This window comes from Odontesthes bonariensis, chromosome 22, assembly GCF_027942865.1.
Source record: "Odontesthes bonariensis isolate fOdoBon6 chromosome 22, fOdoBon6.hap1, whole genome shotgun sequence".
NCBI classification, from domain to species: Eukaryota; Metazoa; Chordata; class Actinopteri; order Atheriniformes; family Atherinopsidae; genus Odontesthes; species Odontesthes bonariensis.
In genome coordinates, this window is record NC_134527.1 from 32,046,151 (window position 1) to 32,061,489 (window position 15,339).

Below are 15,339 nucleotides of genomic sequence, written 5' to 3' on the forward strand. Positions count from 1 at the left end.
GCCCAGATGCTCCAAACTTTTACAATTGCTTTCTCCCCCACAAACTTAAATATATCCGGCATTGGACCAATAAACCAAACTCTACCTGGCTCGACACTGAACCGATTATAAGTAAGGAACTTCCAATTTAACATATTGCTTTTATGGACAGATGAATAAGTCATCAAATCAATCACAATAAGCACCACTCTCTCTGCCTGGTGGACTGCAAATAAACAGTTTAACTATTCATTTTGTCCCTCCCCTCTCCCCCCTATCTGGCACATCCCCATGTTCAAAATTGTTAAAAAACCCATTCACTTCCCCACATGGAGACAGAGAGAAATAGCCAGCCTGGGTCACCTATTGAGTGGCAGCTCTCTCATGATCTTAGACCAGATTCAACACTTATACAATATACCACACCACCATAGCTTCCCATAACTTCTTCTTCTGCTTTCGGCCTCTCCCTTTATCAGGGGTTGCCACAGCGAGTTGATCTCGCATCATTGACTGCCCTTCCTGACGTAACCCTCACCATTTATCTGGCCGGGCACCAGAAACACACTGGCTGGTGCTCCCCAGGGGCTGGGCGCTCACACTCACACCGAGAGACAACTTCATCCCTTCCAGTTTATACAGTTACAAGAAGCTTCAAAACAATCCCCATCCTTTACTACAAAAAGTCTGCACTCTTCAACCCCAGAACATTCACTCACAAATATACAACCTATTTTCACATCAGCATAGCACAATAGCATTTCCCATAAATAGATGGACAACCGACTTAAAGGGGAAGTTCATTTTTTTAAACCTGGACCTTAACTCTGGATTAAAATACCTTCATCTGCTCCCCGATAACAGTTTGGTGAAAGTCAGCGTCCTTGGGAAGATATTTAGATAACTGGAGATCGGCGTATATCCATATAACGGGTGAGAACAGGGCAGACAGTACAGCCTCTAAATAAGGCTTTATCTGTCTTTATCACCAACACTTTAAGACCAATGAATGAATGAACGTGTCCTGTTGCTCTGTTAGCTCAGAGCTGCCGTGTTGTTGTTATCTGGGGCTATCTGCTCTGGCATCTGAGACTTCACGTTCCATGCGGAAACCACTACCTACCTGCCGTATCTACCTGGCTGCTCACCACACTGTGGACTCAGGACCTCTGCACCACAACCAGCTGTAACCCCCCCTCTGAATGGGCACCCACCTGGACTCTGAAAGAGCAAATCTGATCATTATCTGGATAAAGTTTCACACTCTCCTCTCACTAAGGCTACGGCTACACGAAAACGAAACGAGGGTTTTTTTGAAAATGGGTACGAAAATTATTGCGACCACACGGGGAAGCTTCTGTGTCCTCATAGAAACGATGAAAACGATGAAAACGATGCAGTACACACGAAACACCTCTATGTGCACTGTAAGCCACCCCCACCGGTTGCACCAGAACAATAGAAGAAGCAATGCGCCCTAGTTCTACCAGCGCGAAGCTCACGTTGTTCCTTCAACAACGCCGCTGTAGTTAGCAGTGTCTGCAGCAGTGCTGCTATCAATGTTGTGGGGTCCATGATGATCGCTGTCTGTCCTTGTTGTGTTGTCTTCTTCTTCCGGATTTTGAATGGAAGCCGCTTTTTGTTCTGATCACTGACGTATGTGTATACGTCACTGCGTTAGCCATGTGGCTGTGACGCAGATGTAAACGAATCCGTTTTCGCTGTAACAATGGAAACGAAACGACACCGTTTTCAAATCTTCCCACTCTGGAACCCGTTCTCAAAAACTATCGTTTTGGGGTAGTGGGAACGCCGGCTCCGTGTGGCCGCGACAGCCAAACGATAAGAAAAAGTATTGTTTACAGTGAAAAACGTTTTCGTGTAGCCGTAGCCTAAGCATCTCCCTCTCCTCTCAATAGCCCCTTTCACACTGACGAATAACCCGCTTTTAATCCGCGAATTTAGCGTGTCCGCTGTTGCGTTCACACTGCCGACCCGGGCTGCCGCGTCAACTCGACTCGCCTTTCGACCCGCGTCGGACCCTAGTCTTTTTGCCGAGCCGAGTTTGGTGTGAACGCAATCGACGCGGGTCGGACGTGGGCATGGCGTGACGTGAGGAGTTTAAAAGACAGAATGGACAGCTGATTCAGAACAACAGCGACAGGTGAGGACAAGTTTCACTCTGTTTTAGCCTACATCAAGTTCGAGACATTTTTGAAGATGGCCAACTGGGGAGACAAGGAGGTCCGCGAGCTCCTCAGCCTCCGAGCAGAGGACGTTATTTACCGCCACATTTCGGGGACTATAGTGCTCTTGCATTCTCCGCATATGTTCTTCGGCGGTATCCCACGTTGTAACCATCCACACCCCGTAAAATAACATCTCCATGAACTGCATATACAATTGCAAAAACGAGTCCTCAAGGTGTATTTAACCCTACCTCCGACGCATGGCTTGTGCCTACGTCATTGTACACGCCCAGCATTTTATGTGTTTCGTGTGACGCTCTGCCACTAGGCAACGCCCCCTGAACTCGGCTTCAGGCGACACGGGTCACCAACACGCCAAGCGTTCACATTGCTCGACACGGGTCGAAGGTGGACCCGCTAAGGTAGCGGGTCGCAGTGTGAAAGGGGCTAGAGGCTCCCGTGCACTTGGATCATCCCTCTGGCTCCTCACACCACTTCTAATTTAATAAACCTCGTCTTAACTCAACCTCTGTTGTTGCAGCGTCTGCTCTTGGGTCCTTTTGTCAGTCGGCTAGGCGCTAGCTGCAACATTGTTCAGTGTCCATAGTGACTGCATGTACAGGCATATACAGGAGTATAGCACTCATATTCGTGTGCACACACTGATCATGTGGAAAAGATGCTTATGTGCAGTACATGTGCACATCTTTAATTTTCCAATCAGTGATGAAGACTCTCATGGCCAGCTTTCCACCCACACAGCCACAAAACAAAGGCAGAATGACAAAGAGGACTTTGAGTCCCCAGCTTGGCCCTCGCCCTGTGTGTGCGTGTATGTCCACCATGGGAGGACAGGAACACCAGCACAAAGCCCCTGCTTGTCCTTCTGCCATAGTTGTGAACAGTGTTACTTGAATGATTCATAAGCAGCAGTGACCATAAAGGACTCTGTCTATAAAAGAAAAAGGTTGCTCCATTGCTCCAACTCTAGTTTGCTTGCTGTATCATTCATTATGTGGCAGTTCATGCTCACTTTCTGGATATTTGTGGCCTATGTGAGAATAATGTCAGTAACATGATGGAAACTCATTCTAACATGTTAACAGCAAGAAGTGGGAAAAAAAGGCTGTTCAAAGCCACAGAGAAATGATTCAGAGGAGTTACTGACCCTTTCACTGTGTTTCAGAGTATTCAGAACAATATCATTTTCATTTGATGATCGTTTTTTATCACAGTATGCTGTAAATAAAAGGTTTGATGCTGTCAGCATATGCCTGCAGATACAAGCTGTTGGAAAACTGTATATAGATTTTCATTTTGAGTAAACAACATTTTACAGACAGACATGTAGATTGTGAACTCTGCTTAGTGTGATACAAAGTAATTAAAGGGAACTGTGAGAAACAGGGGGCTCTGGTCTTCCCATGTAGGAGACCACCAAAACGTGAGGAACTAGATGTCCCAGAAACATTTGTTGCATCTTGCTCACAAGATTGTTTTATGTATGCTGATTGTAACTAAGCTGTGTGATAAAAAGAACTACACGGATGGAGTCGTTTGAGCACGGGTGAAGGAGGAAGTTCTGTCACTCCGTCAGGCTCCCCTTACAAGTAAAAATACAATCTTGTGCACTGTGTGTTTTGTTGATCACTGGGGTTGTCTTGAGTGAACTGTGTTCCAGCTGGGTTAACTTTTAGACCCAACACAAGCTTTTATCATTTTTGCTACTGATCCATTTTAATCTGATACAATATGTGTTTTTACCTTTCAGGGGTCTCCTGTTATATCATCATTTTTAAGACACATGAATGATATATTTCTTTTCTAAATACTAATAAACATTGAAACAAAAGCAATCATTTACAATAAAAGCATAAGACTTAACCTCTAAAATGAAAATCATTTCTTGTTCATTCAGAGGCTGAGAAATGAAAGGTTTCAGTGGTCAGTTTTGAGTTTTCAAGGTTTTAGATGTTTTGTTCCCATAAAGTCTCAGATCTGAATAGGTTGGCACTTACAAATGAATGCAAAACAGAGGAGTACCTTAGGCTGGTTGCAGAGGTATCTGCAGAGTTCACCGATATACTGGAATATAGTTACATCGTGTTTTCTGCAGTCAGTCCAGAACTGGGAGGCTGAGAACTTCTTCTTCAAGACGCAGGTGGCACCTGCCACAGAACAGATAAAGACATTATCCACAGATGTAGCAGACTTTTATAAGATATCACATATCTCTACCCCATGAATATCCGCTGCATGAATAGAAACATGGACCTTTGGTGGAATATTTCGAATAAAAACAACCAAAGCTGGCAAGAGGGCAGAAATACCTGAAGCTGAGCAACACACAGAGATATCTAGCTCGCTGCCATGTTTCCATGTACCGTAGTACCCTGGTTACTGGCTCAACCTGGATCTGCTACCTTATTATGCAAGGAATGGAATCATCAGGTCGGGTTGGTAAACAAGCCAAAATGATTGGATTTGTTCTACATTTAGGCTCAATAAAGCCAACACTTTTAATAGATAATGATAGGAATGAATCTGTACACACTTTATATTCTCCCAAGTCTCAGAAGTCTCTCATCACTCATGACTTTAGCAAATCAACGTACAATTGCACCACTCTTAATTCTTTTTGTGCTGACTGAGTGCAGAATATAACGTAGGTGCTAAAAAAAAGATCCTAAACACTGAGTTCTAAGAGCTAGAAAAGTTGATAAGTTTTTAAAAAATAGCCTCAGTTCCTGTTGTGCTTAAGTTAAACAGTTAGAAAAAAGAAAAGGTTCCTGTGCCAACAAAGTTGCAAAAACAGCTATTTGATGTTAGCTTCAGTTTAGTTGTGTGTGGATGGCAGAGAAAGCATTATTTCTTTAATCCTTTGATAAATTACAGCAACCAGGTTCTCCTTTACACGGCAGTTAAGAAAACAGCTTCTTGAAGAATGCCGACTTTAATCCAGTTACATAACTGGGGTAGCAAACACTTGTACTGCTTCATTCAGAGTACTTATGATCATCGAATTGAATGGGTCAGACTTGTTGAAGTAGTTTGAATATGGCATACATTTTACATTCAGTGGCATTATCCATTTTTCATACTCAGGCTTCAGGGGGGATGGAGCCTATCCCAGCTGTCATTGGGCGAAAGGACCTGGAGTCACCAATCAACCTAACATGAATGTTTTTTTGTGCGGTGGGAGAAAGCCAGAGTTCCCGGAGAGAACCCATGCATACATGGGGAGAACATGCAAACAAACATGAGCTTCTGCTCTCCTGTGGGAGGAGAATTTACCCAAGTGACTGTGATAGACTGATTTTAGTTGAGTGTGAAAAGCAACAACACAGATCAGAGGGCCCTATCTAACTGATATTAAAGTTGCTGCACTCAGTTGTTCAGATGCAAAGTGCCAGAATTAGCTGAATTAAAAAAGAAAATGGAAAGGCCCTAAGTAAATTCAAATTATTATCATCTCATGGTCATGTGACCCTTCGTATGGACCAGTTCTTGGAGGTGAATTTGTGACAGCCTTTTCCTTTCCCACAAGTGATGAAGGTTTTTTCATGAAGACCCACTATGACTGTGTCAGAACTGCTATCCAAATGTAATGAGTCAAGGCTAAAAGAGTGAACAGTTTAATAAGTTAAATCTCTTTAGGTCATTGGCCTGACCAATGTATGTTTGCCCCGTTAGTTGGGTTGTTTGTGTCCTCGGATGGAGGACATTGAACTATCAACTTTGGTAACACTTGGAACAGATTCACAACCTTTGCTGCCTTTTTTATAGCAATTCTATGACATTAACAATACATTTGCATACTATCTATTACCAAAACACTTTTTGGAATCAGTTCTTACCCTAACAAAATGATCTCTGAACCCAAATGTAAAAGGTTCTCATAATGGCAACATTGACCTGATCAAGGTATGTTTGCCCCGTTAGTTGGGTTGTTTGTGTCCTCGGATGGAGGACATTGAACTATCAAGTTTGGTAACACTTGGAACAGATTCACAACCTTTGCTGCCTTTTTTATAACAATTATATGACAGTAACAATAAATTTGCATACTATCTATTACTAAAACACTTTTTTGGAATCAGTTCTTACCCTAATAAAATTATATCTGAACTTTTTATTTTGTCACGTTCATGTTCTTGTCCCACAGTTTAAGTTTTTTTTTATCCGGTTCAGCCACGCCTTTTGTTTTGTCCTAAATTAAAAATAAAACCAAGTTTGCTTTTTACACCTCTGAGTCCGCATCCGTGTCCTACCAACCCATCCAGCCTGACAATGGCAACATTGGCCTGATCAAGGTATGCTTGCAGTGTGTTGGGACATTGGTCATAAGCAGTGAAGAACATTGAACTGTCAACTTTGTGGCAGTTGGAACAGATGCCCAAACTAGTGGGTCAATTACAAGATAACTGATTAAAAGGATTACATTTCCACAAATATTTTTCCACAGCTCCAAAAGAAAGAGCAGAATGGGGTTGAAACTGAGGCTGTTCGCAGGCTGCAAAACATAATCCAAACAATAACCAGAATACAATACAATACAGGGACAATAGGTCAAATTAGCAGCTTCCAGTGGTGCCAACTATCAATCATGGGCCCCAATACCAGATGATTCAGCATGCTGCAGGTCTAGTCTAAAGGCTAAATGTGACGCATGTACACAAGGTTAAGCACAGTTCAACATGTACAACTGGCAGGACTTTGGCCTTACCAAGGCAAGCTTGCACAGTTTGTTGGGAAGTTGCTTTCTACCAAGAACATGTGATTTTAGCAATACTTGAAAGAAATGCACAAACCTTGCTGCTTAAAGCTTGCTGCCTTTCCTAATGACGGCAGTAATACCACATTTAGGACTATCTGCTGCTCCAACAGTATTTGGCTGTCTGAACTCAAATGTAAGAGTTCTGAATCTTTCAATCATGGGAGAACTCTGCAACAATACTTAAATTCTTCATAAAAATCTCCACTGCCCACTTCCTGCTGTGAAGCCTCTAATTAAGCTGCTTGTTGAAGTGAAACAGCAGGTCACATAGTTTGGCAGTTCCACCGTGGTCTCTGTCTGCAGTTCCTGAAATATTTCACTGTATCTGACATGGCACTGAGATCATAAGAACCAGCTGCTTTCTGGGCTATCTTCATACATTACAAAGTCTCCGTGACTATGACCTCTGGGAGATCTAGGACCTTATTGAATGATCTACTCTAAAAAAGTCCATGTTTTATTTTACACTTGTCAAAGAGCAAAGGAGCAGATGACATGACCTTCTGACAAATGACCACTGAATGTTTCAGTCAATTCCAATAAAATGACAGAGCACCCAATAACAAGAGTATCAGCTCTGTAATGGATAACCATGTGTACATAAAAACTGATTCAATTAAGCTTACCGTAGTTGATGTCTGTCAGTTTTCAAGACAAAATATGTAATTATCAGAAGCATCTAAAGATTTCTTTAAATGTGCTCGGTAGACACCCTGAGCTGAGTTGAACTTTTCTTAACCAAATAACCCACATTTCCACGAAATATGACAGATTCATAAATTCTTTTTTTTTCTGATAATATCCCCTGGGACTTCTGCATCAGCTTTAAAAAGTCTTCATTCCAGCAGCTGTATGCCATGATGATTAGTGTTATAGAAGCAGCACTGTTTTGAACACCTCAACAGTTACTGGATGGATTGCCTTCAGTGAAGTATCTCTAAATGATCATGGAAGCTCTCGTGTGACGTTTCTGCTTCAGACTTTACATCAGGGTTTGAAGGGCTTCCGACTAATAAATTGACTTGATAAATGTTGCACAGAGGCAGAGATATTACTGTTCCCCTGAGGATGAGCTGTCATGCAGAGACAATTCTTGGATTTTTCCTTCAACGCCATCTTTGGAAACTAAAATATTATTTCTAAGACTCCATCTAATTTGTTTAAAAGTCAGTCTTTAAGAATTAACAGTCAAATGTTTTTAGAAATTCAAGGAAAATTCAAATCTGTAATACAAATTCAAGTGGGAAAAACACAACATCCATGAAAAGTGGGTTTTATGTGTCTTGTCTTGTCAATGTCTTATGTTTGCTGCCACACAAGAGAAAGTAAAGACTTCTGAAATGCTGCTAAAGGCTGCATTATACTGCAGCTCAGGGCGTTATATAAATAAAAAGAAGAGCCACATCCTATAGCCTCAATGTCACTTCATTGGATAATTGTTTGGTAAATCTTATGTTCCATCCATCCATTCATCCATTTTCAATACCCACTTCATCCAACTCAGGGTCATGGGGGGCTGGAGCCTATCCCAGCGCTCAATGGACCAGAGGCAGGGTACACCTGGACAGGTGGCCAGTGTAACTCTTATGTTACAGGACAACATTAACGCTTACAACTGAGTGAATGCAGATATATTTCTAGGCCTACCAAGTTCTATGGTTCCTCCTATACCAATCAGGGATGCTGCACTGTGGTAGAGTGGCAGAGGGATGTAAATCACATCAGCTTCACTTGCCCCAAATGCCCAAAAACCTGCAGATGCCTTCAGGCTCTGGAGGTGGGTGATCACTGCAGCCTTAGGGAGCCCTAAGGAAAGAAAAAAAACAGCTTTGTATTAACATTACACTGCAAAAACAAACATTTCACAAGTTTGTGATGAACCAAGCTGGCTATGAGCTCTACACTTTATCCATGTATTTCAGGCCTGATGTACAGCTCAAGAGGTTAGTGTGCTTCACAGCATCTTCTAATTCAGTGTTCAGACATGCCTGGCACAGCAGGAGATTTTGTGCTGAAAATGAGCTCTCACACCTCAAAATCAGAGGGACAAGGTGAGATGGATCCTCTGTCTGAGGTGACAGTGTAGAGATAGAGTGCAGGCATAGAGGGAAGTACAGGGTCAGTGCTAGGATAGGACATGCTCTCTGAAGAGCTGGGTCTGCAAGAGTTTCTTGAAGATATTCAGGGACGCCCCTGTTCTGGTAGCACTTGGTAGGTCATTCCACCATCTTGGAACGACACATGAACAGAGTCTGGATTGTCTTCAGCGTGGTGTAGGCACTGCTAGACGACAATCCTGTGACGACCGGAGTGATCGAGTTGTGACATAAGCCTTTGCAAGAGCATTCAAGTAGATGAGAGCCGTTCCATTAAGGACTCTGTAGGCTAACATCAGTGACTTGAATTTGATGCAGGCGGCTAAGGGTAGCCAGTGGAGCTCAATGAACAGAGGGGTGATGTGTGCTCTTTTAGGCTGACCGAAGACCAGACGCACCGCCGCGTTCTGGACCATCTGCAGAGGTTTCACAGCACAGGCTGGGAGACCAGTTAGGAGACCAGTTAGGAGACCAGTTAGGAAAGCGTTGCAGTAGTCAAGGCGGGAGATGACCATAGCCTGCACCAGGAGCTGGGTGGCATGTTGGGTTAGGTACGGCCTGATCTTTGTGATCTTTAGCAATGCGAAGCGGCATGATCGAGCAACGGAGGCAACATGATCTTTAAAGGTTAGTTGGTCATCAATCATGACACCCAAGTTTCTAGCTACCTTTGATGGAGCAAGAGATAGGGATTCAGTTTGGATGTAGATGCTGTGGTGTATGGTTGGTTTGGCTGGGAAGACGAGCAGTTCAGTTTTAGAGAGGTTCAGTTGGAGGTGATGGGCTTTCATCCATTTTGATATGTCAGAGAGACGGTCTGAGATTTGTGCTGAGACCGTGTGAGAACATGTCATTTTCAGTGCATGTGTAAGAAAAGCTTCAGAAACATGTCGTGTCTTTCCTCACACTCAATCCATTCGGAATGACAGACATTTATTTACATTATATTACAATGTTATAATCATGAAGGCAATAGATTATTTATGCATTCTGCTCATTTACATCCATCAGGTCAATGATTAAAACTATATTGACTTTATTTTAGTTTAAGCGTCATTAAAATAACACTATTTATTTGTAAATGCTGCCGTGGCAAAGAAATTAGCAAAGAAATCCATTTTCTATACCCGCTTAATCCAACTCAGGGTCGCGGGGGGGCTGGAGCCTATCACAGCTGTCATTGGACACCCTGGACAGGTCGCCAGTCCATCGAAGGGCCACATAGAGACAAACGAGACAAACAACATTCCACGCTAGGGTCAGTTTAGAGTCTCCATTTAACCTAACATGCATGTTTTTCTGTGGTGGAAGGAGGCCGGAGTACCCCGAGAGAACCCACGCATACACGGGGAGAACATGCAGACTCCACACAGAAAGGCCCCAGCCGGGAGTTGAACCTGGAACCTTCTGCTGTGAGGCGACGGTGCTAACCACCACATAGGCCATACACACAGCAACACTGCCATATCATTCATGTCCAGTATTGACTTGTAAAATATATAATCATAAAAATCAGACGAGCTGAAAAGAAGAGAAATGCTTGCCTCTACATTTGTTTTGCAGTTAAGAACATTTAAGAAGCTTCTCAGGTTGAAATGATCAAAGTAACAGTTGTTGATAGGAGTCTCCATTCAGCCACACTGTTTATGAAGGATGAGAGTCCAAAGTGTGTAGAATCAAGTCGCTGAAATATATAATGAAATACAACTATTGCTCTATACTTGAGCTTTAATGTGTCGTGGAAATGCGGTGCAGATGTGGAGCTGAGAGGACCTGAATGCAGATAACTTGATTTATTCAAAAAATGTAAGCAAAAGGTGCGGCAACCTGACACTAATAATGAAAAAGAACCTGACATGAACGGTGCCGGCAACAATGACAAACCTGACTTAACAACATGGGTGACGGCAAGGATCTGAAAAATGGCATGAATAAACCAGGAGACTGAATACTGTGGAGGGGGATAGGTGAGTGGGTGCAAGTTCGAAGAGTCATAGCATCAGGTTTTGGAAAAAGAAAAACCTTGAGATAATGACCAAGGTGTGGTTAAGAAAATGTTGCTATTCAAAAGCTTTTCTTTCTTGTTCTTGAACTCCATCACTTCTTTCTCTGTCATTTGATGTATAGTTTAATAAACTGTAAAAGAGTTCTTTGGTTAATTGAATATTGGTCCTGTGTTAGCAGAAGTGTGTGTTTGTTTGTCTTCACCTGCTTTTTTTTCCTTTTGTTAAAAGCTAAGATGAAAGAAGAAGACAAAATACATCCTTCTGTTCCTTCCTACATTCATACAACCTTTTGCCAAGGGCTCATTGAGGGGTGTGCAACATTACATTACACAGTTCAATGAAACCATTCCCATTCCTAATCAGTGAGGATCATTTGTTGGGTGAAATATAAAATGAAATACAGTAATTGTTCAAGCTGTACTATACTGTCAATGTTTTAAATGCATTTGGCATCCATAGCATAGAGGGGAAAGTTTTACAAATGAACAGCATACAAAAGGTTAACATCCAAGATGCATTTACCCGTTGAAAACTTACCTAACCACTGCTTATCTCTATCCTTAAAAACAAAGATTTCCTTTTATGTTTGTTAATTCAGTGTAGTTACTCTGAAAGGTTATCTTTATCTGGGGATACCCGGATCATAATGCCCATGAAGGCCCACTGCACACTGATGGTGTGGATGAGGAAACTCTGTATTTTTATCCTGCAGTTTTGGGCTTTAACTCATGACCTTCTGCTCTCTAATCACTCGGCCTTCACTTGGATGTAAAGTTGCCATAATATGGTGACTATGGGACATAAAAACATGGACACTGTAAACTGCAAGGACAACATGGGCAGTGTGAGGAGGGGTTTTGTGTAAAACCACGATATATTTGCATTAGCGGTGCTCCCCGCTGACACAAGGACGGACTCACCGGTTGTTCCAGAGGTGAAGATGTAGAGGGTGGGGGTCTTCAGGGAGGAAGCGGATCGCAGCACTGCCGGCACAGGCAGCTGAGATGCAGCATCAAGCTTGTCCAACAGAGTATGCACCTGCGTGTGCCGACTCTGGCCCTTCATGGTCCACACTTCTATGTTGTCCTCCAAAAGGCTGCTTAGAATGCCATCCAGACATTCCACTAAATCTGGGAGATGGGAACAGCCGAGGTGAGTTTCAGTAAAACAAATACTTTCATTAGAAGTCTTCGCTTTAGTTCCCTTTCTTTGCAACTGCTTACTGCTCCCTCTTATCATGACATTTCAATTGTAATACTGTACGTGTTATGAGGAAACATATTTGCAAACTACTGGTGCAAAGCAAAGAAGACTGAACTGATGAAAATGATGCTTATTATTTATGTCAAGAGACAGTTTGTTCCTGCAACGCAACAAGTCTCACTCAGTCCAGATGGGTAAGCACTAAGACATACCAAAGGTGTAAACGTTTTTCAATCTCTTTTGAATCTCTGATTCTCAGTTTTTCCCACGCAAAGTGGAAATCCCAGAAACCTCTTGTGTTTGTTGTTGTGTATCGTCCACCTGGCCCTTATTCTGAGTTTCTGTCTGAATTCTCAGAGTTTTTATCCCAGTTAGTGCTGAGTACAGATAAAGTCATTGTAGTGGGTGACTTTAATATTCATGTAGATGTTGAAAATGATAGCCTGAATATGAACTTTAATTCTATATTAGACTCTATTGGATTTTCTCAGAGTGTTCACAGACCGACTCACTGCCTTAATCACACCCTTGATCTTGTGCTGACTTGTGGCATTGAGAGTGAACAGTTAACAGTGTTCCCTCATAACTCTGTCTTATCTGATCATTTTCTGATAACCTTTGAGTTTACATTACTGGACTTTACAGTTTCTGAGAAGAAGTTTACATATAGAAGGTGTCTTTCAGAGGATGCTGTAATCAGGTAAAGCACTTTGAGTGATTTACTCGACCAGAAAAGCACTATATAAGTACAGTTGATCCATCTTGTCTGTAAGATGACAGATAGCTGTCAAGATTGCTCTGAGACACTAAACCTTGTTAAATCTCAAGACCTGAAGAGCTTAGTCTTGGTCAATTAAAAAGCAACATTGAAGAAGAGGGGACTACTTGGTTGATTGGTTCTCCTGATGTTGCCTGGATTGACTGTTTCCATAGGTGGAGCTGGTTTTTGTACTACTATTCTATTCTATCCTGGAAGGTTAGTTTGTTCATGTGTGCCACCAGCCATGCTTCTTTTTACTTGTTTTTTTGTTGTTGTTGTTGGTGTTGGTGTATCTTAAATAAAAACTGCAAAAAGAGACGAGAACAAAATGGTTAGATTAGACTTTTCCAAAAGGAAAGAAAATAAGCAAAACATAGAAATATCCTAATAAACAAAGAAACTGAGAAGGTGCTCATTACTGGAAGTATAAAACTCTTTGTACAAAACGTATGGAGACAGCCTTTTATGGGTCTGTATATAGCATCCAGTGGCACTGGGTCACCAGCATTTATGATAGAAGACTGAAGCAGCTGGATGAATTCTGAATACAGATTCAGCAAAATACAGTAAAGTTGATTCATAATACTGATGGACAGTGATCCAAAAAAAACTCTGATAAAGTCCATCCGTTCATTTTCACGACTCACTTCATTCTATCCAAGGTGGCAGAGGACTGGTGCCTATCCCTTTGGCCAATCGGCAGGAAGCAGGGTACACAAATCTGAATAATCTGTAAGTACTCCGTCTCTTTTTAAAGCCTCATTAGCAAGGTCTTCCATTCCTTTCATGCACCACCATGACACACAGGTGCAGCTTTTCATAACACCCACAATTAGATTAGAGTATATTAGAAAGATGAATGTAAACATATAGAATTGGGAAGAAAGAAAAATCCCTATCATACTAACCAAGCCCTGTGGAACTGTTGAAGTGTGTGCATGGTCTGAAGAATGCATGAGGGCTACACATCTCTCCACACATTCTTTGTGTAGGAAAAGGTGAATGCATGGTTTTTGTGTGTACACATCATTTATACATCTGGCCCCAAGAGCCACAGCTTGCAAAATATTCGAAATAAAGTAGCAGAAAACTGTATTGTGGCCACGTGTCATTTTTCAAATAACACTTGAGCCCCTGAAAATAGGGTACTGTGTATAGAAATGGCTGCAGTCCACAGATGGTTAATGCAATATGGTGGTTAATGGTTAGCACCAAATGAAGTAAAAAAGTTAAAAAAGTAAAAAAACACCTGTCCCTTGGTGGTTTTCAGCTGGTGTTTGTGTTAACGGGAACTTTTACTCTTCTGTAACCCTGTGAGGACTTTGTTGGTTGCTCAGACGTTTCCAGCAGAATTCTCGCTGCCTTTTCTGTCACCGCCTGAAGTTGCGATGGCTGGTGCAACAGCAAGCAATCAAAATGTTTCTAAATTATTCAAATATTTTGCTCAGCAGAACCTTCTGTAATAAAAACAACAATATATCATTAATAAAAAAATCGAATATAATAATACTGAGAAAACAAATTGTTGCATACTGGAGCTACCCAATGGCGCTGACCTCAGTATCGTGGGGTGCTATCGTCCACCGTCAGCAGTTTGCGAGGCTGCAACTGCGCTTATGGACCACTTAAATAAATTATCCGACAAAGAGTTTATTTTGATGGGTGATCTAAATTGGGACTGCCTGCCCTGCATGCCGGGGAAGCTGCAGGAAATATGCAATGTCTTGCAACTGTCGCAATTGATAAACTCTCCAATTCGTTTAAATCCAAAGCATATGGAAAAATCCACTTTTATTGATGTTATTCTTACAAACTGTGCTTTTAAATATTGTGCAACTGGAGTGTTTTGCAATGATATTAGTGATCACTGTGCTATTGCTTGTGTCAGAAAATGTAAAACTGTGAAACCCAAACCACGCTTCATTTATAAGAGAAACTATAAGCACTTTAATGAGCAAGCCTTTTTGCATGATCTTTATGACGGTGACCTGCACCGTATCGGTGAAATGGTTGATGTTGAATTAGCCTGGGAATATTTTAAAACTGTTTTTATTCAATTAATTGATAAGCACGCCCCCATGAGGAGATATCGGGTCAGTGGCAAAGATAATCCATGGTTTGATGATAACCTGGCAAATCATATCAGGCTGAGGGATAAGGCTTGGTCTCTGGCCAAGCGACAAGGCGATCCTGTATCCTGGAATAATTATAGGGCACTGCGTAATAAGTGTACAAAGTTAGTTAAGGCTGCCAAAAGTAACCATTATTTGCAATTGATAAACGAAAACCTAAATGACCCCTGTACATTTTGGAAGCTTGTTAAGTCCAC

At 41.9% G+C, this 15,339-nt stretch overlaps 1 protein-coding gene across 2 annotated transcripts in view; it reads right to left on the reverse strand.

Annotated features, from left to right (window-relative positions):
• slc27a6 (solute carrier family 27 member 6) overlaps positions 1-15,339 on the reverse strand; it is a 65,088-nt gene that overhangs the window by 32,119 nt on the left and 17,630 nt on the right. For both annotated transcript variants that reach the window (XM_075456436.1, XM_075456437.1), the window contains exons 2-4: positions 11,968-12,177; positions 8,593-8,751; positions 4,212-4,336 (exon numbers count right to left, since the gene is read on the reverse strand). In XM_075456436.1, coding sequence (XP_075312551.1) covers positions 4,212-4,336; positions 8,593-8,751; positions 11,968-12,177 — 494 coding nt within the window. The remainder of the gene's footprint in view (positions 1-4,211; positions 4,337-8,592; positions 8,752-11,967; positions 12,178-15,339) is intronic.